The sequence below is a fragment of the Empidonax traillii genome, unplaced genomic scaffold, assembly GCF_003031625.1.
Source record: "Empidonax traillii isolate 1590-97213 ecotype Southwest subspecies unplaced genomic scaffold, ASM303162v1 scaffold1019:size274861, whole genome shotgun sequence".
Taxonomy (NCBI): Eukaryota; Metazoa; Chordata; class Aves; order Passeriformes; family Tyrannidae; genus Empidonax; species Empidonax traillii.
Window position 1 is genome coordinate 124,424 of NW_020956212.1, and position 25,709 is coordinate 150,132.

At 47.0% G+C, this 25,709-nt stretch overlaps 1 protein-coding gene across 4 annotated transcripts in view; it reads left to right on the forward strand.

Annotated features, from left to right (window-relative positions):
- LOC114068243 (metabotropic glutamate receptor 7) overlaps positions 1 to 13,855 on the forward strand; it is a 137,936-nt gene extending 124,081 nt beyond the window's left edge. For 2 of the 4 annotated variants that reach the window (XM_027904195.1, XM_027904197.1), the window contains one exon: positions 568 to 874. Coding sequence is in view for 2 of the 4 variants with exons in the window: in XM_027904197.1 (XP_027759998.1) it covers positions 568 to 581 (14 nt within the window). In the remaining 2 variants the exon portion in view is untranslated. Of the gene's footprint in view, positions 1 to 567; positions 875 to 3,259; positions 3,491 to 13,600 lie in introns of those variants that run through there. The other 2 variants (XM_027904196.1, XM_027904194.1) reach the window with 2 other exon arrangements.
- Positions 13,856 to 25,709: the final 11,854 nt, after the last annotated feature.

Below are 25,709 nucleotides of genomic sequence, written 5' to 3' on the forward strand. Positions count from 1 at the left end.
CTTCTTTTCCCCATGGGAAAGCCCAGTGACCACTTGCTGCTGTGGAGCCCCGAGTGAACAATTTTTGAGGACTGGCTTTTCCTGGGTGTTGTGGCTGCCTCAGTGGTGATGTGTGAGCTCTCTTGGTACTTGTGACTGCATCAGCCAGAAATTCCTGCTGCTCTAGGGCAATCAGAGGAACAAGAAAGCCTTTGATATTGGGGAGAAATTACTAACAACCATTAATAGATGTTTCTCACAGTTCTGTGTGCACTGGGGGTTTTTGTCTCTCCTTTGGGGCTTTGCCCACTCCTTTGGGCTCAGCTCAGGTATGGAAGGTGCTGACCCCCTTAGTGTGGTGCTGTGCACTGAGGGCCTGAAGAAATGACTATTCAGCCTTCAGAAGGTTTCACTGATCCCTCACAGATGAGAACTTATCTCAGCAAAGGTAGGAACGTTGCTTGAATTGAGTCTCTGAGTCACAGGGAAAAAGATTCCTAATATCTCTGGTGGTGTAAATTGCCCCAGCTCCAGTTTCAATTTAGTTCTTACAGAGTGTTCAAATTGGCTTTATTGTATTTGAATCAGGGCCATTATGTTAACTCCCAGCTCAGGCAGATAGGCTGATTTGAGGTGTGAAGCTCTTGGTGAACATCAGGATGACCTGGAGCATCCGAGGGCCAGAGCCAGGCGGGGTGATGAGGGCTCGTCTGGAGGGGAATGGAACAAAGCAGTCGAGGAGGAGAAGGGCCACTCAAAGTATTATTGCAAATGAAATGGGAAAGAGGAAAGGGCAGCTGTGTGAAGATGAAATTGTTCAAGGAAGGAGATGAGAAGGAGCGAGAGAGAAGATGCCTTAAATCTCTGGAGAAATCATGTTTTAAAATAAAACTGGGGGGGGGGGGGAGGGGGGAAAGCACAAGCATTTGAAAATAAAATAATTAGGAGCTCACATGGATTTCTAAAATTAATTTTCTCCATGTAATAGTAGAAATAATATGAGGCATTGCTGTCTGCAAAGGCACACAAGTAACGTTGTCGTCCAAGCCCTATAAAAAGCAATCAGCCATTCAGACTTTTTGAGCAGATTTTTAAATCTGGTTCAGAAAAGCTATGAAATTGCCATGGCCAGGGACGGTTTGGGCTTGCACTGGTCCTGCCAGAGCTCCTCTGCAGCAGGCTCTGTTCCCCATCCCTCCCTGAAGCGTTCCTGCTCCAGCTGGGCTGGAGGCTGGAGCTCTGGCTGCCGCAGCTCTGCTCGCTGCTTTGATTTGTTCTTCCAGGAATACAAAACCAAAACCAGCAGGAAACAATCTACTGTATTAAAAACAAAGCAGGGATAGCAGGAAAACATCGACTTGGTTGTAAATTGACACTTGTTTTTGCTGGTAACTTATTTGTGGTAGGTCTGAACACAGAGCTGAGCCCTTACGTGACTGTATCAATTTCTGCTTGTGATGCACAGAGAGATGTGTTTATAATGCTCTAACTGGCTTCCTGGGAGTGACAAACAGGACTCCTCTGCTGTAGAGATTGATGAAAATACAGGGCTTGAAAAGCTGTGTGTGGTAGGTGGGTCAAGGTGGCTTGTCCATCTCTGAACAAGGCAGAGAAGGTCAGTGATTCTGGAGAGCCACAGCTGGTCCTGCAGGAATGTCTGCTCTGCTTTTCTCCTGATCCAGGGCAGGAGGAAAAGGCAGTGCAAGGTTTGGGAGGGTTTGCTCTCAGGCACAGCTGGGCATGGACACCACCTGGGCTGGCACACAGTTCCAGTCTCATCAGGACAGAGGGAGGCTGGGCTGGGCAGGACCTCTCCTCCCAGGGCTGGGCCACAGTGTGCTGCTGCTTCCAGAGGCTTCCCAGTCGCCTCACAAGTCATTCTTGGCTCGATCTGCATGCAGAGGAGTGTCGGTGGTGATTGCCAAGTGCTCAGGCAATCTGTGAGGGATGTGCAGCCCCACACCTGGGGAGCCATCGTGTGTCTTGGTCATATCTCCCCTAGAATATAAATGCAATTACTGAGATTGCTCTGGAACGAAGCTGTGGTGATTTGAGTCATGAGGTGGTTTCAAACTGATCCTGGGCTAACGTTGGAAGAGGTAAACAGAGGTACCCACAAGTGCCAAGGATTTTTTCCATGCCTGTCCTTCTTCCATGCACAGTCCAGAGCCCCCAGAGCCCCCCTTACCACCCAGCTGTGGTGTCCCTGGGGAAGGGCAGCTCTTTGCAGGCTGTGGGTCTGAGTTGTGTGATGCTCTGGAGCTCATCACACCCTCGGGTGTGTGCTGGAGAATAATTATTTGCTGGATTGAAGCGTCATTTTCGTTTTAAATCTGGCCCATTTCATCCCGAAAGAGTGCTCTGTGTTTAACCTCACTTGAGGGATTTTCTGTTCAGTGGAGGCTGCTAAGAAATGAGAATTTGCAGTCAAAATTGACTTTGACAGCTCTTCACTGCATCTATTTTGATTCTGGAATGGCTGACTGGAAAACTAAACATCATAAATTCTTTTAACAGTGATATGCTTATTTTAAAAGTATTGCCTGGAGATACAACCTGGCCTTGGACACTCCCAGGGATCCAGGGGCAGCCACAGCTTCTCTGGGCAACCTGTGCCAGGGCCTGCCCACCCTCCCAGGGAAGGATTCCTTCCCAATATCCCATCTCTCCCTGCCCTCTGGCAGTGGGAAGCCATTCCCTGTGTGCTGTCCCTCCATCCCTTGTCCCCAGTCCCTCTCCAGCTCTCCTGGAGCCCCTTTAGGCCCTGCAAGGGGCTCTCAGGTCTCCCTGGATCCTTCTCTTCTCCAGTGAACCCCCCCAGCTCTCCCAGCCTGGCTCCAGAGCAGAGGGATCCAGCCCTTGGAGAGAACATTCCCTCCTGTCTGAACATTTGGGGATCATGTTACTTTCTTTTTTACTTCTAAAAATAACTCCTTTGGATGGTGCACTTTGGTACATTCACATAATTGCACGCTCACATATTAATTATTTGCAGACTGTCTCACACCTTTCATGACTTACATGACACAAGACTTGTAAATATGCAGGGAAGTGTCAGACTGTTTCCTTTTTTAAACATCAGAACTCTTGGGGCATTTAGAGCATCACCTTCAAATTTGATGTCTGAATAAAAACACATTATTCATGGCTAGAAGTGGATATTAAAAGCTGGGTAGTAGAAAGGTGTCTGTGAGAACAAATGAGTATTAATTAGTGTATAAGTATTCATCTTTCATTCCATTTTTTCTGTTTGTCTTCTTATGTGAACGTTTTTCCCTAGGAAATCTGGAGGAAGAGTGAGCAGATATACCTCACAGACCAGTCCCTCTCTTGCTTTTTTATCCAGTAAACTCTTAGCAGCTGTGAGTTCTCTCGTTGATTAATTTATCAGTCCTTACATCCTCTCAGGGAGACTCTGTCAAATTTATAAATTGTAATAACAGGAAAAAGACAGAACTTTTGGCTCTCTTATCTTCCATCTATTTCTGATGCCTCCCTCTCTCCCAGGCAGGGCAAAATTAGAGGAGAGCATCCTTTTGGTCAGGAAAAGAGGTGTTTTGACTTTGGGGTGAGATTGTTTGTTTTGAACTCTGTCTGATGCTGGGAACAAAGGCAGGGGGGTATTTTTTTGCCATAGAGAAAAAAAAAAAAAAAAAAAAAAAGGAAGGGAATTAGGTTAAATACATGTAAATGCCCAAGAAAGACAATGGAGACACATAATAGGGAAGAAAGGCATTCTGGGGTTTGGCTGAGTTACTCCTCTGTAACTCAGAGCTCTGGGTCTTACCTGGGAGCAGAGTCTGGCACTGCATCCAGTGAGATGTGTGTTCTTGCTGTTCAGTGGAAAAAGAAATCAAAAGATACAGTTGCCATAGTTACAGCATTTGTCACGATGCTTATCATGTCCCTGGGATAAAGAGCCCTGCAATAAATCTGGGCTCTTATTAATATCAGCTGTTAAACATTTCCAGGGTATTTGAAATCAAGACTTTCTGCTAAAAAATTAAATGTTGATTGCAGCAAAATTGGGCTGTTAAACAGTGCAGCTCAGAGTGTAATTTTGTTAGACACTGTGTAACAGAATCAGACACCAGGAATACATTTTCCAGGGAATTTAGTCTCTTTGCACCTCGTGAACATTCTTGATTTTCCTGTTAGGATGTTTGTGACTTGCAACTCTGCCAAGGAGTTGGAGCAGGCCAGCTGGCAGGAAGGGAGGGGAGTTCCTGGGTGTGAGTAAGAAAATTATGACTTGTCTGATAACTGTATAACCATGGAAAGGCTGGGAGGATTGGGATTGTTCAGCCTGGAGGACAGAAGGCTTCAGGATGACCTAACTGTGGCCTTCCAGGACCTGAAGGGAGCTACAAGAAAGATGGACAGAGACTATTTACAAGGGCCTGGAGTGACAGGACAAGGCTTCAAACTGCCAGACAGTAGGGTTAGATGGGATATTGGGAAGGAATTCTTCCCTGGGAGGGTGGGCAGGCCCTGGCACAGGGTGCCCAGAGAAGCTGTGGCTGCCCCTGCATCCCTGGGAGTGTCCCAGGCTGGGTTGGACGGGGCTTGGAGCACCCTGGGCTGGTGGAAGGTGTCCCTGCCCATGGCAGGGGGGGAATGGGATGGGTTTTAAGGTCCATTCTAAGCCAAACCATTTTGTGATTCTATGATTTACCTGGATCTCTGCTTGGCCAAAACACTGGGGTTTGCATGGAGAGCTGGGATAGGGACGGGCCACCAGAAGGGGCTGTTTGGGATGGATTTGGTGGGGGCGGGGGTGTTGGTTCTCAGTAACTGGAGAGAAGAGGGTAACACATCACAGGAGAAATAACTGATGGAGAGATGTCCTGAGAAGTGTCAGGCCCATGCTGGGAGGGCAAGGGCAGCTGCAGAGCTCCCAGCTGTGCCCTGGGGCTGGGGACAAGGCAGTGGGGACACTCTGGAACACATCAGGAGGCAGAGGTGAATTGTTCCCTTACAGCTCTGACTCCAGGACTCCTTTGGGATGGTTTAGCCGATCACTCAGGTCATAATTTTAATTATGTTTCCTGCAAACTGTTTTCACACGTGGCTCTAACAGCTCTCCCAGAGCCAGGCTTTCCAGGTGAGATAACCAAAGTGCTGTTAATTACTTGGTTTTAATCAGGTGAAAATAATTTGCTTCTGTTTGTTATCTTTCTGGCCCACAGCATTCAAACAGAAACATTATAAAGGTGGTTGGAATCAGGAGGTTTTTCTGTACCGTCGGCTCCAATTAAGGAATCTGAGTTGGGTTTGTTTCTTCCCTGCCATAATCTCACACAGGTTTGGAAACACATTTCCTAAGATCCTGTGCACTTTTGCAGCTGCACGTGAGGCTGGTGCAGGTGAGGCACTGGGGATGGGGTTGGTGGGAGAGTTGTCCAGTGACCCTGCCTGTCCTCTGGGAACTGGTTCCATCCTCACCTTCTGCTCCCCTGGGAGCAGGATTTCTGTCCCCCATGGCCTGACCACATCCCCCTCTCAGAGCACAAACACAGCTCTTCCTGGAGCCTCTCTGCAATCTTTCACTGCTGCAAGTGTTGATAAAGCCTTCCTGCTGTTCATCCTCTGATCCCACTCTCGCTGATACTTTCAAGCTTCACCCGACGCAGAGGTTTTATCTGCAAACAGACAAGGAGGAGATTGGGGAAGATGCAGCCAAACATGCTCTAGATTGATGTTCTTCAGCAGTGCCTACTTTGTTGATTTTAGCTTTTATTTGGAAGGGTACAACTAATCCTTCTCTGTTACAATCTTATTTCCTGACTCCAAATCTCAATCTCATATTCTCTGTCTGGCAAAACCCTGATGATTTTTCAGGCCACAAACAGTCTGGCTCTGCTCTGTGACTCAAAGTCACATTTTATTTTAGTGGCTCAGAAGGGAAAGTTCACAGCAAGGACTCAGGATGGATCTCTGCAGGTGCCCCCCTCGATTACACCTGCAAAGCCCAGGGGTGGCAGGCAGAGCTGATCCTTCAGCCCAGCCCCAGGGACAGTGTCTGTCACCACAGGCACTGGATCATCCTCCCAGCTTAACAAAAGGGGTTTATTGAGGCTGACAGAGGTATGGCATGAGCAGCCCCGAGGCAGAGAGATAAATGATGTGCTTTGTTTGTGTACAGAGAACTGTCCTTGCCTTGGGGAATCTGTTAGAGATGGGGAGTGCCACCTCCACCAGTGAAAACAGGGAATAGGGGTCATATCCCAGTGCTGGGGGATATCCCAGGACACCCCAAATCCCTGGCTTTAGAATTACAACTCTGTAATATTTTTCAGAGGAGCAGATTTCCTCACTGAGTTTTGCCCTTACTGTGGTCATGTCTCCTGCCAGAGACCACGGCATTTGGGTAATTTTCCTCAGGGATGTGTTTTGCCCAGGAAAGGCACCTGCCCCTGGGGGTGTTGGCAGGGAGAGGGGCTGTGGGGCACGTGGATGCCTCCAGCAGAGTGGTGGGAAACCACAGAAAGCTGAAGCACTCCCTGTGTCTGAGGAGGAAGATGCTACACAAGTGTTGTAAGGAACCAATAACTCCCCACATTATTTTATACTGTACTGAAAATTTGTAGGGTGAGCAATGCTGGTTGTGCTGAAGCTGGGAGGTGCTTTGCCCTTGACTGGAGCAGCAGTGGGATTTCAGTGGATTGCAATTCCACGCCTGTCTGGAGAGCTGGAGTTTAACTGGGAGTTCCCCACTGTGCTGTCCTAAAAACAGGAGGTGTATGTTTTGTGCTACGTTCTGTAGGATTTTTCCTGACTTGTCTTTGCAGACAGCTTAAGTTTGCTCTCCCTGGAGTCGAGTTAGGGTAGTTTGCTGGTTATCCCATGCCACTAGGAAAAGCTTCCCAGCACACACAGCTGTGTTTGTCAGAGCCCTGTGTGTGCTCTGAGCTCCGTGCACGAGCTCAGGTCCATTATTTACCTGGTCCTTGAGATGAAAACAAGCCCAACTTTCAAACAGTCTGTTCCTTCTTCTTTCCTCTTTCCAAAGAGGTGCCACGTGTGCATGGTCTGTGCAGGATGACCCTCACATCGTTCTGTGGGTTTAGGGTGATGGGTGGGATAAGCTCCAGCCCTTTCTGGGATTCCCTGGGAAAGCCTGTGTCCCTGGAATGAGTGGCTATCATTCTGCTTGAAACGAGGTCAGAACTGTCTGGCTTTGTACTGCAGTGCAAGCAAGGGTTTAATAGAATTGCTTTCCCTACGTTGTCTGAGCTTAGAGTTCCTTCATCCCTATGGATATAAAAGTTCACCAGCAGACTGGGCTCATTCCAGTGTGTTTGCAAGAAGCCAAAGCAAACACTTACTGTATGAACTCAACCCTCCCACGCTGTCTTAGGCTATAAGAGGGTCATGTTGTTGCCACTCTGACCTGAACTGATTCTATCATTATGCCATTATCTCACCCAAGAACTGCCTTTATTATTCTTTCTGTTGGATACATTCCCTGCTCTCACAGCAAGTGCATCGTAACAAGAGTGAGGAGTTAAAAACACACACCCTGAGAGCTGCTACCACTTGAAAGCTTTAAGAGCTAAACCCGACTTTTTTAAAAGAAAAACCTACTTCAAATCCCCACGTGCCCCAGGGAACTGGCAAGGTCAGATTCTTCCTTCCTATTAAATCCTTGTGGGAACTTCAAAGGACTCCTCATTAAAAGCAGGCAGGATATTGAATATTTGTAATGGTTGCCTTGGCCCTGGTGCTGCTCTGCCCGGGTGTGCCAGTGCCCTGTGCTGATGGCTGGCTCGGGAGCTGTCAGTGCAGCAGCTCTGCAGGCTGGGTGTGCTCAGGGCTGTGGGACAGGTGGGTAAATAGCTGTGTCTGAAAGGGACAATAATAAGGAAGCCCTGAAGGCAAAGTGAGCCCCGGATAAAAGCTGAGAAATTCAGAGGAGGAAGCTGTGTGACGTGATGGACAGTGAGTCAGAAGAGGAAGCTGTGTGACGTGATGGACAGTGAGGGCTCCTTAGACAGAAACACACCTGCAGCATCTGCCCAGCCCCGCTCTGAGCAGGGCATTTGCATTCATGTGCATAAACATCATTATTCTAGTGATCTAAAGCAATACTTTTGTTATTAACTGTGTTCTGAAGGCCCCCAAGGTGCCAGGTGACTCCAGGCTGCTGAGGCTGTATCAATCAGGTTGCTTTGGCTCTCCTCTGCCACTGCTCTCTTGGCATAAATCACTCACTGCTGACCTCTGGCCACTGGTGTCACCTCCTCTGGAGCAGCAGCTTATGGATCTCATCAGTGCTCTGCAGCCTGGGAGCAGGGACACCTGAGTGGATTCAGGGGTGGGAGTGGACAGCCAGGCTGGACATCTGGCCCCAGCCACCCTGCCTATGTTAGCTGAGTGCAGTCACCAGAAAACCTGGCCTTGTCTCCCCCATCAGCATCTGTGCACACGCTGGGGAGGCTGCTTTGGCTTTACCTCCTGCAGCATTTGGCATTTTAGTGGCAGCTCGTTGGATTTCTAACCACAAGCCCTGTATTTTGGGCCTGCCCCAGGTAAAACGTGCCTGTGTGGCCCCACCTGGGCTGTGATGGTTTTGGCCAGCTTTGGGATTTCCAGTGATTCCCAAGGACAGTCCATCCAGTTATCCCACTGGAGAATCCAGAGGGCCGTGTCCATCAGACACATCAAACAACAGGGCAATGGACTGTCCAGCTCATCACCAGGCTGCCATCACACCAGCTGTGCTGGATAAATTAATGATCAGCAAACAGAAGGAGTCCCTTGAGCACTTCCTCCTGCCCTGTTGCTGTTTGTGACCTGCTGCTGAACCTCCCCACGCCTGGAATGTCACCACTGTTCCTGGCTGTCCCCAGCACCCAGGCACTGATTGGCACTGCTCTACCCAGAGTGACAGAGCTGACAGCTGGGGATGATGTCACTGAGGAGAAGAGGAGGCTGTGAAGCAGTGAGGGAGGAACACACTTTTACTAGTATTACATTTGCAATATAATATATTCACATGCCATTATTAAAACATGAGGTTCCCTGTGCTCATCTGCATAAAAGCCACGTGGTTCAGGCTGCAAGGACCCCCCACACAGGGGGGAAATGGGTTTGTACAACTGCAGGCACTTAGAGACCAGATAAGGTGCCAGTACACCATGGCAGCACAACAGAGAGATGTCAAAATGCGATAGAACAATCCATTTACATTTAGATACCAAATTTAAAATTATTTTCTCCAAGCTTCATTCCATTTGTTGGGGTTTGGGCAAGCATGTAGAATCATTTAGGCCTGTTGCTTTCATCTCTTTCTCATCTAAATTCCCCAATTTAAAGGCAGCAGAGCATGGGGACAGCTCTGTCTTTCTGGCAGAGATGGAGGAGGAGCCATGTTCACCCATTTCGCTTTGAGATGGACTAGAAGTAGGATTTAATAATCAGCCTCCGCTCTGCCTGCCACAAATGATACGGCTTTCTAAGCCAGAATTAAGAAAGAGAGAAGGTAAGAATTATCTGCCACAGTGACTGCAGAGGGAATCAGAGCAGGAGTTCCAGGCTCGGAGCCATCATGATGTCCCTTCCTGCTCCGAGCTGGGAATGCTGAGATGATGTTCCGTACGTTTGATAGCCTGAGATGCCTGGGGGCTGCAATAAAATTCATTTCTTGCACCGTAAATCTTTTCTCTTTAAGCATGGAAGAGGTTACAAATGTGCATAAAATTGAAGTGCAAGTGATTAAATCTCACTCTGAGTCAGTATTGACAGCTCTGCCTTGCTCTGGGATGCTGTGGGAGCTCCTTTCTTTGTGGCCTGTGCTCAAGATAATGAAAACCAGTCAAGTGATGAAACATATATCCAAAGAGGCTTTTTGCTTCTATTTGTGTTTAATATGTTGTTGGCACAGATGCAGCTATGTCCAGTCCTGTTACTCCCTTCTGGAAGGGGGATGTGCGTGTAGGCTCTCACTGCCCCCCACTGCTGTAAAGAAAAGGGGTTTAATTAATGATTGTGCTTTAAGGAAGCATTGTTTGGTTTCTGTGTGCAGCTGTACAGGTTGTTTTCATTGGGGTGGTGTTGCTGCAAGCTGTAGGTGTCTTCACACGGATGGCTGCAAGGCAGGAGGGTGGGATCCACTCCGGGAGAGTGGGGAAAGGCACAGCAGTAACTGAGAGGACAACCCAGAGCTCACCTGGGTTTCAGTCACATCCTAAAGTAAAGCCATGCTGTGAGGTGTCTGGGGTTTTGGTGATCAAGGGGCTCTTTATGCCTCTGTCAGGACAGGAGAATTTTTTTTCCAAGCCAGGTAAAGGCAAAACCATAATGGGAGCTGGAGCATCCTGTGCTGTGCTCTGCCTTCTGGGTGTGTGTGATGATAAATCCCAGGAGGAGCAGCCAAGGGAGCTGGGGGGGCTCAGCCTGGAGAAAAGAAGACTCAGGGAGGGCCTTATTGCTCTCTGCAACTCCCTGACAGGAAGATGTGACCGGATGGGGGTCAGGCTTTTCTAGCAGGCAACCAGTGATACAACAAGGGGAAACTTCCTCAAGATGCAGCAGGGGAGATTCAGGCTGGTTACCAGGAAAATTGCTTCACTGAATGAGTGGTCAGGCATTGGAACAGGTGGTGAAGTCACCACCCCTGGAAGTGTTTAAAAAAACGAGTAGCTGTGGCACTCAGTGCTGTGGTTTAAGGGGCGTGGTGGTGTCAGTTGAAGGTTGGACTTGATGGTCTCTGAGGGCTCTTCCAGCCTCGGTGGTTCTGTGGTTCTCTGTGGTCACCTGTGGCTGGACTGAACTGCAGATGTGCAGTGGCCCTGACTGTGTAGGGGGCTGTATTCTCCAGGTATCCCTCCTACTGATTTCTTCTCCTGTGAACATTGTCACTCTTCACCGTTGATTAGCAGAAAATCAGCAGACAAGGGCACTCGTGTGGAACAGTGATGGGAAGCCTCTTTTTAGGGTCTTTAAGGCTCTGTAGAAAGGTCCCTGGTTTTTTTTCCAAACAAGGAAATGCCTCGAGCACATGTATTTGCAAACAGGCAGGGGCCAGGATGTTTCCTTCCCACACGGTATTTTGTACTCAAAAATAGCTGTCAGCCCATTCATCCCACAGCTCCCTCGTGTGTTCCTCTGCACCCAGCTCAGGAAAGGGGGCTGGATGCAGCTGCTCTGTGTCTCTCTGGACAGAGGGAATGGTCCAGCACTGCAGATTCTGCATGTGCAGCTCTTGGCTCTCTGCCAACGTGTCCAAGTCAATCGCCAGCCGAGGCTGACATAATTATATGTATATTAATTAACATGTATATGTTGTTTGTAAGAGGACAATGTGTGTTCACTGTTGGGAAGCTGTCAGCCATTAGCAGGAACAGCAACAGAGCGTGGGAGATGTGTATCTGCTCCCCTTTGAAGAACAGGGAATGCTCGTGTCTCCTGGATCAAAACACGGTGAATCCTGGTAACGCTGATGTTTCATTAGCCTCCCCCATTTTCATGGAAATTAATTTCTTTGAGGAAAATCAAATCCATACCTGGTGCTAATTGCCAATGATAATGATGAGCTGTGACTCAGTAGAGATTTGTTATCAAAGTAGACTGTTTCTCTCTCCTGAAGTCTTCAAGACTGGAGTGTGTCTGGAATTGCACATGGGCTGGAGTTAGTGCAGGAGCAGAGCAGTGAAATGCACAAACAGCTATCAGGAGACATGATCTGCTCTGGCCTAACAGCCTTTAAGGCCAAGCAAGATTGTCTTTCCTCTCCTAAAATAACCATGGAGCTTTTATTGATGGTTTTACCTAAATTATGGATGAGGCTTTTGTCAGCTCCATCATTCTGGTGGAGCAGAGCCGTGCCAGCCACAGCATCACTGTCTGAGTTCAGAGCCCATCTCTCCACAGAGAGCCTACAGGTGCACATTATCCACAACATTTCTTGGCTCAATCTCTTTGGTTCACTGTCCTACTGGAAATGAGAGCTGAACTACTGGAGCTGAATTGGTGAGAAAACTCATCAGCACAAAGATCAGGTTTGTGAAAGGCCGAGTAACACCCCGGGAGGCAGTGAAGGGGTGACATGATATGAACCAGCAGTGGAGAGCATCCAAATCTCTGACACAGGAACTGCTGCTGTTTGAAATTGGAGCATGTAATGGATAAAGCTGAAGTATATCACAAAATAATACGTGGAATTACTTTGCAACCTGTTCCATGATGACATTTTTTTTTTCTTAGACTCATTTTACCCCTTTTCAGCATTTAATAGCATTCCACAGTTTATTGGATATTTGCAGTGTAGCCTTGGAGGATAATGAGTTTAATCCTGGCAGATGTGGGACACCTTCGTGTCCAAGAGAAGTTAATGGGAACTGAAGATGATCAGCACTTTGTAGACTCAGTCCTTGATTGAACAGACAGCTCTGACTCGTCTGGGGCAGGAGAAAACAGCTGAGTTGGGGCTTCAGAATAATACTGCAAAGAGCTGGAGTTACATGGCGGATTCTTACATGCCAGCCCTGGGACTAAAATCATTTCTGTGTCACTAAAAGATAGTGAACACCATGGAAAATATCTGGTTTAGCAGAGGGGCTGAGAGGAGCCCTGGGATGCCCTAAACCAAGCAAGTTTGAAAAGCAGCTTTGCAGAGCAAACTCAGTTGTTGTTCTCGCTTCTCCTTCTGTGGCTTCTCTTAAATCTTCCTGAGAAAGATTTACAATGAAGCACACACTGTTCTAAAAAAAATATCCCAAAGGAGAGTGGAGTCTGTCCCAGTTTAGCAGCCTGAAGATGTTCAGCAAATGGTTAAGTTATGCCAAATTCTCTCAAAGATAGTGGGATTTAAGCTTAAATGTTTTAGCAAACTGTGGTAACTGTAAATACAGGCTCTTTTTTTTATCTCTATGGACAGTCAGGTTGGATCTCAGGAAAAGAATTTTCCCCAGAGGGTGGTGGGCACTGAACAGGCTCCCCAGGGCAGTGGGCACAGCCTCAAAGCTGCCAGGAGGGTTTGGACAATGCTCTCAGGGACAGGATGAGATTGTTGGGGTGTCCTGGGCAGGGCCAGGAGTTGGACTGATGACCCTTGTGGGTCCCTCAAGCTCAGGATATTCTGTGATTCTGCGTCCTGAATCTGCCAGTGTTGCCAAACTACTGCAGAACATTTTGCTTTGTGTTTGGCTGCAAATAGTTGCTGTGTGTAGCAGCGCTCACAAAGTTCTTCCTTCTCCTGACTGCTTTGATTTCCTTCTATTTGCAAACAGATTGGATTTGAAGGTCATAATTAGGGAAGCTGGTACCTTCATCCCTATATTGAAAAATTCTCAGAAGTCATAAAACTCGAATCAGAATTGCTTTATCCATGAGAAAAGCCACGTTTAGCCCAGGAGATTTAAGAAGTTGGAGAAAACGTCACTGTTTTTAGAAACAAGAAATCTTAATAGGATCTAGTCGCGGTGCCTGGGCAGTGAAGTCACCCAGACTGCAGGAGCGTGACGAAGCCCGTCGGTGGTGATGGTGTTCATGGGAAGGGCTGGAGCTGCAGACGGTGTTGGGGCTGGTCCAAGGAGTGGGTTCAGGGATGTGGGAGCAGCACCAGCCCCTCTGAGGGGCTCGGCCCGCGGGCCCTGACCCTTCTCCGCTTCTCTTGCAGGCCCTGCTGCAAAAAAGAAGTACGTCAGTTATAACAACCTGGTGATCTAGGCCGCTCTCCGGGGCGAGGATTCCCTGCCCGCTGGCGCAGCCTCCCCGCGCAGGGCCTCAGGGCCCGGCGGTGCCCGGGACGGCGCGAGGGGAGCCCCGGGCTCTGATGGCTGCTCCCCGAAACTCCTGCACCGCTCTGGCCCCCGCCGGCACCGCCACGGCCACCGGCCCTGGCCTCGGGCCTGCTCCGGCCATGGCCCTGGGCCTGCTCCAGCCATGGCCTCGGGCCTGCTCCAGCCATGGCCTCGGGCCTGCTCCAGCTCAGACCTGCTCCGGCCATGGCCCTGGGCCTGCTCCAGCCATGGCCTCAGACCTGCTCCAGCCATGGCCTCGGGCCTGCTCCAGCCATGGCCCTGGGCCTGCTCCGGCCATGGCCCTGGGCCTGCTCCAGCCATGGCCTCGGGCCTGCTCCGGCCATGGCCCTGGGCCTGCTCCGGCCATGGCCCTGGGCCTGCTCCAGCCATGGCCTCGGGCCTGCTCCAGCCATGGCCCTGGGCCTGCTCTGGCCGCGGGAGCTGCCGAGGCTGCGGGGGGACCGGCCCCCCGCACCGGCTGCAAAGGACTCTAAGGGGCTAATTCTGTCTTTCTATGTACTTCCAGACTGCAAGTTTTTGAACTCTCTGTACAGTTTGTGAGGATTTTTGCATATCGCCATCCATGTTGTTCCCAGGTCTCTGTTTGTTTTTCGGATGCACAGTTCCATCGAGGCCCTGTGCTCTCAGCACTTCTCAAACCGACCGACAGCTGAGGAGCTCAGACCCGTGTACATGACTTGTATGACTACTCTCGTATCACTGCAATCCATATCCCTTATTTTTTTTAACTAAACAAACAAACAAAAAAATAATTTAAAGACCAAAAACTGTGCTGGCGAAGTTAGTCCCCCCTTCACACCTCCGACGGGCTGCAGAGGAAGCAGAAGGATTTTTGCTGAGTTTTGGTAGAGGTCTTGATCTTTGGAATGCATGCCAGTAATGTATTTTATGGTACATGTTAATAATTTATGTTTGATATTTGTATTTGTGTTCTATTTTGTTCTTTTCTTTTAGGTATATGACTATTTTGCAATAATTTCAATGATTCTTATGATATTTGGAGGAAAGAATATGGCTTTTACATGTCTTGAGGTTTTTCTCTGTTGATGCCCCACCATGATTGACCAGTGTGATAAGGACTTACAGAAGCATGTATGTTTTATACTGTTTGTAATAAGTAATTTCGTTAATCTTGCTGCTTATGTGCCAATTTAGTGAATCCAATCTTTGCCGCAACCTCCTCCCCCCCTTTCCATTCTCTCGATCCTGTGATATTATCCAAGAATGTATCAATAAAGGATTTTGGTTAACTTTTTTTTATTTACTCCAATAAATATATTTTTTCAGTTGTTCCCTCCCCCTTCCCCCCTTGTGACTAACCTTTCTTTCATGACGTTGTCAGATGAACATCCAAGAACCTGGCACAGAGGTGCACAGAAAGCAACTCTGGAAAAGGTCTCGGGGGAGCTGGCAGCTGATTGCAGGAGGAAAAAGTGTTTAAAAGGCACTTTTCAGGATGTTTAAGAACCCCAGAATCCGAGCCCCACAGAGACAGCCTCTCAGTCGGTGTTTGATGCCTCCAAAGCTGTCGTCAGCCCTTGAGGTTTGTGATGCCTTTGAAGGATGCTGTTCAGTAGCACACCAGAACACAATTAGGTGAGCAAATAATCAGAGCCAATCTGCCAGGCAAGGGCTGGGTGAGCTGGGGGAAGGAAAGGGAGAAGTTGAGGCAAGAGGTGAGAGGAAACCTCTTCCCACTGCGGCGCAGCACCTGCACATCTCCTTGGGCACAGGACCCGCGGCTGAGGGGCCGGGTGACGGATCCTTGGGAAGGTATTTAGCCTCCCATTTTCTCCAGACAACTTGATCAATTATCCTGATGAAGCTAATCAGCATCAGAAGAAGATCTGACAGCTGTGCCACGGGGCCGGTGCACGGTGATGAAGATCTCCACGTCAGCCCCGACTGACTCCGGGCGCTGCAGGGCTTGGTGCAAGGCCTTGCTGGGGTTTTAATATTCATAGATCTAATAATGAATTACAGCTGACAAGAGATGAAATTCCGCCCAAGTAAAGGCTTTGTTAGCAACAAACTAATTACCAGCAAATAATGAAGGCAGAGGCTCTGCAGTGTTTTCCTTTCTAACCACAAGGACAGAGCCAGCGCTGGGCCAGGTAAGTGCCTTACCATCAAACAACGTTGTGTGTTCAAAGGACTCTCATGTTTTTTTCAGACTGAGCAAAAAAAAGTTTGCTGGTCTGTTTTTCACTTTTTTTTTTGGTGAAGGGGAGACTGAGGTGCAAAGAGGAAATGGTGCAAAGGGAACGATGGGGGATTGGGGTTTGAATTTCTTCTCCCAGCTCATGGTGCATTAGATCCAACAGAGAAAAGAACCTGAGCCTTTTATTTTCCTGTTTATTTTACTTTTATAGGGGGTGTATGTTCTGGTTCATGAGCTGCATTTTGTTAAAGATTGGCCACTGATGTTTTATCCCTCTGACTGCAGACCCCATTTCAGGCAGGGCATCCTGCTACAACATCTACAAACAGAATTTAAAGCACAATCATGCGTCTTGTATTAAAAAATTACAGGTTTTTATATTTAATGATATTAATGCATTAGTAATTTTTAAATTACCTCCACCCCCTGTATCTATGCATTAAACTTTGCAGTGAGTCCCTGAGACCAGCAAGGCAGTGGTTTAAGAGCTGGCACAAAGTGAAGACATTGCACTGTGGACTGTTGATCAATTATTTCCTTTTTTTATTCCACAAGCTGCACCAGACCACACTCTTACACCCACACAGCTCTTTTTCAAACACAACTAAATGAGCCTTTAACTCCATTTAGAGTCTTTTATCTTACAATTGACTGTACTTGGCATCAGTGCAGCATTATTGTTGTTCTCATAACATCCTCATGTCATTACCCACTGAGTACATACATATTACACTACTGGTTTGGCCCCTCGCACTCGTATCAGGGTACTGGTTTGGGCCCTGCACTGGTGTCAGGGTACTGGTTTGGTCTCTACACTGGTGTCAGGGTACTGGTTTGGTCTCTACACTGGTGTCAGGGTACTGGTTTGGGCCCTGCACTGGTGTCAGGGTACTGGTTTTGTCCTTGTCAGTGTAGTTTTACACCAGTGACCTGAGCAGATGCAAAGGTAGCTGGGCCTCACCTTAAGGCAGCAAGTTTTGTGTCCAGTAAATGGCAGCTGTCAGTGATGGAACATTTCACGTTTGGACAAGGAGAGCCGGTGGTATTTTCCCAAAAAGCCCATGAGCTTGTGTTTGTAGGCACTGCAAAATGAGGTAAAGGCAAAGCTGCAGAGCCCTGAGAGCAGAGAGAGGGTGATTTCAGTGGACGGGGAGTAGGAGGTGGCCACGGGCTCTGCACCCGTGGAAGGATGGAAAGCCATCCTTCAGCTGGAAGAGATTCATCAGCCAAGCCATGGCATCACCTCCCGGGGTGCTGTGACACGAGGAGCCCCAGCAGCCCCTCACAGCCCCCCACACCCCCGTGGGGCTCTGCCTGGGCTCACAGCACACACTGCAGAGAACAAACTCCTTCCCTCCTCATCGTGAGGAACACGCTGTGAAAAACGCCCGTGTGATTGTGCTGGGAGAAATTCCTGAAGAATGGGAGTGATTTTTTTTTTTTTTTTTTTTGGTTGCCATTTATTATTGAGTCTGAATTACACCAAATTGTTTTGGTATGTAAATGCCAAGTTTATTGTTCATAAAAATCATTGCGGAGTTAAGCTTTCTGGGCATGTTATATGATAGATAATGACAATTATTTAGCCTGAGTCAGATCTTAGTCTTCATTTGTGACATTAATTGCCTTTATATATAATGAAATGCACTATAATGCTCCCATATACAGAATCTGTGCATCCATGAAAGTGCTAATCAAATATATTTATTAATTTCTAAGAGAGCATTTTGTCAAGGCTTTGATACAGCTGAGTGTTTTTTGGTAAATAGCCTTTTCTATAAGATGTTTAGCAAAATATTTTGATAATTGCTTTTTGTGCTACAGGCATAATTAATATTATTTATAATAGATTAATAAGAACTGAGGGGTGAGATGGTACTTCCATCCAGCCTGGTGATGCTGACGCTTTGCCTCTGCTCCTGTGGAGTCTGAATTATATCAGCAGCCCTCAGTGTCCCTGGCCTTTCCCCAAACCATGTCCAAAAGGCTGGGTTTGAATAGGTTTAGGGTGGTTGAACACAACCTGGAGTCCCGGGAGATCTGGGCTCTCCCCTCCGGGCTTGTTTCTGTTCATTATTCACCTTCAGCCCACACTTGGGAGGAAATGGAATTGAACTTCCACCTCCCCCATCTGGGGCTGTCAACTCCAATTCCCTGTTCCACTGTGAGCTTGCCAATCACCACGGCTTTATTTGATGTGCACTGAGGGAAAGAAGAAGGAGGGTTAGGGGGGCAAGTGAGAGCGTTGCTGCATCTGCAGGTGTTCTTGCAGTCTCCTGGGAGAGGGAGGAGTGTGGGCTCAGCCTCCAGGGGCACCACGCTTGGCTCTGGCATCTCCCTGGCAATGCCTGCGGAGAGCAGTGGGAGAGCAAGGCCAGTGATTCTTGGAGCCTCTTTTGCTGTGTGCCTGGTGAATATTTGCCATCCATGAGGGGGTCTGCAGTGCAATACATCACAGCTCCCCTGGGACTTGTTTTACTCCACAGCATGCTCAGGAAATCTTTTATTTTCAGCACCTACTTTATTTCATACCACCCAAGAAGAGCAGTCCTCCTTTTTTTTCCCTTAAGAACGATCTCAACTTTATTTTTTCCTCCAGTTTTTCGATGCCTGTGGTACACTTGGCTTCATATAATGTACAAACCCAAAAACAAACCCTGTGCAGAAAGTGGACCTGCAGGGAACAGGATCAGCTTTCCCTTCCAGCTCCTGCTGGAACTCACTCAGGATGTTTAGCAGAAGGGACGATGGGCAGCACACGCCAGTGCCTTTAATCCTCTCCTGGTCATCAGGACCAAGGGAAAAAAGTCCCAAATTAAGGTGTCAGGTGAACCATGTAAACTGGCTTCGGTGGTCTCTTGTCAGCTTCTGTTTATTCATTTGTTTTGTTGCTCTCAGTTTTGATCAAATCTTGAGTAGATCTTGGCTTTATTCCACGGGTACCAGGTAATCCCTTTAAGCCACTTTGAGATGAAGGAACTGATCCCTTTAAATCTTGCAGGATTCCAGAAAACTGCCAAGAGCATAGTGGGAGCACAGTGGGGCTTGTTCTGCTCCCACTGTGCGAAATCACAGCAGAACCAGCTCTTCAGGGTCCCAAGTCTTTGGTCCAACCTGCTCCCAAACTCCTCCCCTCTGCATCTAACAGGAGGCTGATATAAAAGTCTGCTTTTGCAAAATAAATCATCAGAAATGATCCATGCCCATTTTTACCTGGATTATTATAGTGGCTTTAGTGATTTTTTAGACAGCAAAATCATATAGTGAATAATAATGATGGTGATTTTATTCTGGCATTATTTCAAGTTAAATGGTAAATGTTTACTCACAGCCAGCAGGAATTTTTCCAGGTATGGATCATGTCTTTCAGGCCGCTGTGGGACTGTCACGTATGGATTTGGGGTGAGGGAGTGAGGTGAGAGGGGCAGTGCAAATCACCCAGGGATGGAGGGCCAAAGGATGCTGCTCCAGATTATGGGAGGGCATCCCCCTCCTGCTGCCCAGGGCACACCCCAGCAGTCCTGCCCACCCACCAGTTCTGGGAGTCCAGGGTTATCCTCAGGGAGTGGCAAAGCTGCTCCTGGGGCTCCAGGAGGGTTTCAGCAGCTCAGGGACAAGCACAATGACAGAACGTCCTTCCTTCCCACCTGCCCAAACAACTTCCCAGCAATAGGCTTTGTCTGGCTTTATCACAGGCTTATTGTCCCTGCTGAAGATTTATTAAATCCAGCAATGACAGCAGTTCTTCCTCCCAGTCACAAGCTTTTGTCTTGTTGTTAAAAGTTTTAAACAGCATCTCACACAACAATGAACATCACATACATTTCAATGAGCCCCTTCAAGGAAGAAATTCAGCTAATCTGTGATGAATGTATCTCAATCTATTGCTTTTTAACTTATAAAAATGACTGTCTCCTACTACATTAAATCGTAAGATAAGTGAACCTCTTAACTTTCCAGCTGGTACAATCCTGTATCTGCTCTTGCACACGTGGCTTTGGAGCAGATAAACTGCAGTGCATGTGCCTTTCCCAGTGCCCAGCAAAGAGGGTCAGGGAATCAGCAGAGGTGGCTGGACATTAAAGGCCAGGCAGCAGAGCGTGGCAGAGAAAGAGCAGCAGGAATTCTGACCTCTTCACATCTTCTGCTTGGAGCTTCCATAGCCTTTTTGCACTCCCATCAGCACATAAGTGGCCAGAATTCCCCACAGCCAGGCTAATCCTCCTAAACCTTACATAAGCTAAAGATATTATTCACTTGGGAAAACTGAAGGGATATAGAAATGCAGGAGAGACAACCAGACCAGGTACAAACAATACAGTGAAATACTCGGATTTCATACAGGTTGAAGCTTCACCTTGGTACCAGAGACCCCCTGAGCCACTGGCACTGCTGGTGCATCCTCTTCACACCTCACTGGCTCTCACAGACGATTGTCTCCAGTGCTGGGGCTCAGAGGAGGCCATGAAGGACTCTGGGATACAAAGATGATGGAGTCAGGAAATGATGATGTGCCATCAACCAAATACAAGACTGCAGCAAAAACGAAACTCTACAATACTTGTTGGAAAAGCTGTGCAGGGAGTCACCTCTACAGGAATATCTGTCACACTGAACCCAAAATATAGACCATCAGAGATTAAGAAAGCAAATTAAGTGCATTTTAGGAATAAATTTAGAAAGAAGGCTTTTTCAGAATGTCTCCATTCTTTTCCATCACTGTTCCATTTCTGAATCTTCTCACCTGGAAACAAGAAGGACACTCATCTGGAAAAAAGGAGGATGATCCAGACCAGTTGTTTCCTTCCAGACAAACACAAACCTGGTGTTTACTCAGCCCAGGGCTGACGTACAAACTGCAGACACTAGAGGGCAAGGGTGCACACAGATTTATTCACGAGGGCACACGGGACTGGCCCAGCACCTGGGACTCTGATATTTCCCTCTCCTCATGGTTTCCTCAGCTTTGAGCTGTTCCTATGCCATAATTCTGTCTGCTGGGTAGAGAAGGTATCCTTAGTTTCTTCTCTGATTGGAGCAGCAGCTCCACAGGTCTCCTTTCCATCCCCAAACTCATTATTGCTCCTTTTCTCTAAGAATCCCTCCAGCTGCAGGAGCAGCAACTCTGGGGTTTGTTCTCACCACCTCGGAGCATCTGACAGTGTCTGCACCACTTCCCTGCTTAACAAACACAATTACCACTTCAAAGCCAGTGCACTTCAGATTCCACACAGGTTGTGTTTATTTACGATGAAAAACTGCAGGTTTGGTTCATGGGGGAGATGTGCTGGGAGGATGAAGTGCCACGGGGAAACGCCTGAAGCCCTGGACTTTAAAGCCTGTCAAGGCTCAGGGAGAGAGGAGGCAAGTTGAAAAGACAGATAATTTTTCCCCAAGCATGCTCCTTCAAAGAGTTTGAGCTCAACTTCACACTTCTGCCCAGCAAAGGAAAATGTACATGGAGTAAAAACAAATAAAACAATAAAATAAAAAAAATATCTATCTAAAATAAACATATAAAACAAATTATATGGGAAGAGGATCCAGACTGACCCTGCTGACCTGGGGAGCCCGGGAAGGTGTTGCTGCACCCGAGGGAGGATGGTGATCAACACCCCTGCCCTGCTCACGGGTCAGGATTGATGGATTTTGTGGGAATCTTTTAGAGACCCAAATACTTTAAATAGGCACGTGAAGAGGTTAAAATCCCTAGGGAAAACCAGGAGCTTTGAGGATCCACTCTGTCACAAACACAGAGCAAGGCAACAGCAGGGTGTGAGGACACAGAACCCAACAGCTGAGAGAAAACATTTAATGCACAAAATCCCTCCCCTTGCTGATTCAATCATTAATGTACAGCTTTTTGTTATGACGTTGGTTTTGGCTATGAAGTTGTCTTCCCCAGGTTTTTAAGGCAGTTTCCTTCAGCCATGTGGGTTTCTGGTTTGCTTTGCTTTGCTTTCTTTTGCTACTTACACCATGAAGTTTTGTTTACTTTGCTGCATTTAAATATTGAAGTAATCACGTTTTACTGGCATAAATATTTGTTTTATTTAAAATCTACTTAGCCAGAAGATAAACAGCAGAGTAAGAAATCAGAAATGACATGGAGTTTAGGAGGAAGAACAGCAATTAACTCTGCCAAGGTGTTAACCTTTTTAAAATGCTTTTAAAACGAGCGACACCTCACATGTATTAATTGTTCCAAAGACATTTTCTCGATTTCAATCCATTTTCCCCTCCCCTTTCCTCATTCCACTTCAGGTACCACATGAACCCTTTCCATCCCTCTCTGCTGTGATGGGGGCAGGGATCTGAGGGGCAGCCAGGGGAGGTGGCAGCACATCATCCTTCCTGCTGGAAAACCCCACCAGAAGAGCCCACCTGAAGAGACCCCAAAGGGATTTAAGTTCGTTGTCTCCAGTCTGCAAAGGTGCCTTCCTTGACCTCAAGCAAATAAAAATAATAATTTTAAAAAAAATTATATGCAGACAATTTATTCTGTCCTTTCCTTTCTAATTCTCTGAAGTGATGAGGCAGTTGTCGGTGTCTGCCCCAGCACTGCACTGTCAGAAATCTGGGGCTGAGACCATTTCCTGACAAATGAAAGCATCCAGAGGCCAGGCTGGAGCTCCCTCTGCTCCATGCACACTATCTGTCTATACTGAAATGAGGAAGAAGTCACATTTTTATTCCTGACACCTGCCGAGATTTTAAGCACTACAATTCTTTCTCCTCTAACAGCAGGTGTTTCACCCATCCTGTGCAGTTTTGGAGGCTCAGTTCCCCCTGCAGTCTCCAGTCTGTACCCCCACACAGAGTGAAAACGGAATAAAAATACACCACACCTTTGTTCCAAGGTGAATTAGCACGTAAACAACATGTACCTGAAATACCTGCTGTGTTTTTCCCAGCAGAAAGGGTTAAAGGAACATTAAATCCTCCTCCCCTCACTAAGCAGACACCCAATGTTTTTATAATGATCTGGATCTCACAAAAGCAGCCAAATGTCTGGCCAAAGTACTGGCTCCTCACTTCCCATGTTCCAAGGGATGCTCCAGGAGATGCTCTTGGCCTCAGGGAGCTCAAGACATTTTGTCACCTGCACGTGGTGAATGCTGCTCCTCTTTTCCACTCCCCTCCTGCTGAACCCCCTGGGGAAAAGCTGTGGGAATTCACCAGAACAGCTTGAATGCACAATTAATGCAAACCTGCAGGAGCTCTTTCAAACACTCCTGGGCCTCCAGCCTCAAATATAAATTAGCAGGTGGGTGTTAATGTATTTTTTCCCTTCTGTCACGATGATGGATTTTTCACTTTAAAGATAAGACGGTTCCTGATAGAGCCAAATATTGACAGAGGAGATAAAGAGGCCTGTTATGATAATGGGTGTAGTGAAATGCTGTTTATAGAAGTATAGCTGGAAATACAGGACCTTCCCAACTGCAGAATATTGATCCCTTCAAAAGAAATAAAATTAGCTTTCTTCTGCCTGCTACACCTGTACCTGCATTTTATATCTGCGGTGGAAACAACTTCTAAAAACAAAGATCTCTAATTTTGTCCCTTGCTGATTTTTTGCAGAACCAATGAACTCAGTCCTGTCAGTTGGCTCAAAGTTCAAAAATTCCCACATACACAATTTATGAGGAAATTCTGCTCCCAGAACACTGACACGAGCCTGGAGTAACTCCACAGACCTTGGCAATAAGGAAAAACAAGGTCTGACAGAGCAGAAAAAACCAGTGTGTCAGGGTTCTTATCTGCCTCTAGCTGAAAACAAGAAGTGAGAAGGAAAGAGGAAAAAAAAAGGTATGTTAGGTAAGAACATATCTGTTAGGTAAGAACATATCTGTTATCTGAACACCTTTAGTTCTCCCTCAGTTTTTCTGTCACTCTCTCTCCCTCTCTGTTAATATATATATAAATCAATCTAAAAATGGTACATAAATGACCTTAAACTCCACGGGGCCCAGGCCTACACAGGTATTTGGGTTGAATCAATCCAATTTCACTGCTAACAACAACTACCCCATCACTCTGGTGCTGAACAGACTGAGTGTCCCTCCTGGCTGGAGCAGAACAGCTCCACGAGGACCCTTCCCAAGGCTCCATGCACAGCCCTCCCACACAACACCCAGGGTATAAAATGCTTATATAAAATCCAAAGCATACATGGTAATAAATGGCTCCTTAAAATATAAACCATAATCACAACTGCCTAATAACTCCCGAGGAAAAGTCTGCTGGGCTCTGTCAGATGAAACTCCATCATCTCAAACCTCCCTGGAGTTTTTCTCTGTAATCCATCACTAAAATGAAATTATAGCAGTTACCATGGAAACATCTTGACCAATAGCCTGTGGTGGTTTTTTTTCCCCACAAGAAGTGAAATATTGTTCCATTCACACCCAAGTTTGTCCCCTGTCAGGGGTGCTTTGGGTAAGTTGATGATCTACTCATTCACTCGCCTGGCAAAAGGCAAAATTTTCCATTTTCATCCCATGCTCTCTTTGTGCCTTTATTTCTCCTATTGCTCCTTTTTTTTTTTTTTTTTCTCTTTATGAATAAACTGCTGAGTAACACAAAGCTGTTGGGAGAAAAAGTAATGAATGGTTGAAATGCACACTGATATATCTGTGTAGGGCTCTCCATTTCCATTCAGAAATTGTTCAGTCTCAGCATTCTACTCATATTTTATAGCAAAGAAATCCCACGTAACAGCAAAGCTAATTCTGGGGACAAGAGAAATATTCTCAGGCTGGTATCTTCAAATAAGCCCTGGGTTCCTCCAGTGGTACCTCCATGGAATTCAGAACCTCAGTTTTTGGGGAAAGTCAAACTACACCAAGACACTTCCCTCACCTTTGTAAGAGCATTGTGGGGTTGCTCAGTTTGTGGCAATAATGTGGACACACTTTTATTGGGGTTTTACATCCCAGCAGACACTTGGCCAGACTCTCCCTATCCCTGTTCTGATGGGACCACACTCCCCCCTTGGGAATCCCAGAGCTGACCGGGACATTCCTCATCTACATACAGCAGGTTTTCCATCTCTGCACGATTGCTCAGATTTATAGTGTGACTGCAGACATAAACTGTCCTCATTCCCCAAACCCAGTGTGCAGCCATATGTTATTTCAGGAGGCTAAATTTTTATAAAATTGTATTTTTTTTTATGTCCAAGACACTACAAAACTTCTGTTTTCAATCCAAACAAAGCCTGTTCTGAACCTTTTTTTGCTTAGAGATTGCGTTTCAACAGCTTGTTTAAAATTAAAACCTAAAGGAAGACTCATAAGAGGCCTGATTTATTATTAATAATGAGGGAAGATAAATGTTTTCCATCACTTTATGTCTACAAAGTACCACGGCTCCCACTAGTAACTTTGATGGCTCAGGCAGCTTCCTGGGCATTTTAATCTTCAGTACCCAGGAGACAAAATTATGGCAATAGTGGTAAGTAATGAATAGGGATTAGCAGTCAAACAACCACTTAATTAATGAGAAGAAAAGGCTAACTCAGTATGAAACTGTTTGGGATGTGCTGGCCTCCTGTTTCCATGAGGAGCTGGGCTGTGCTTACAGGGTCACTGTTCTGAGGATGTACCCAAAATATTTGGTTTCTTCAATGTTTTCAACATACTAAAAACCCAGAGGGTTTAGAGCCAGGAGTGTGTAAAGGAGCTGCCCAGAAGAGGAGAAAACAGAGCTCTGAGAAAGCCCCTGAGCCCACACGCCCCACGTGTAGAAGAAGTGGTGAAATCCCAGCCTGGAGTCCTTTGGGCAGCCCGAGGGCTCTA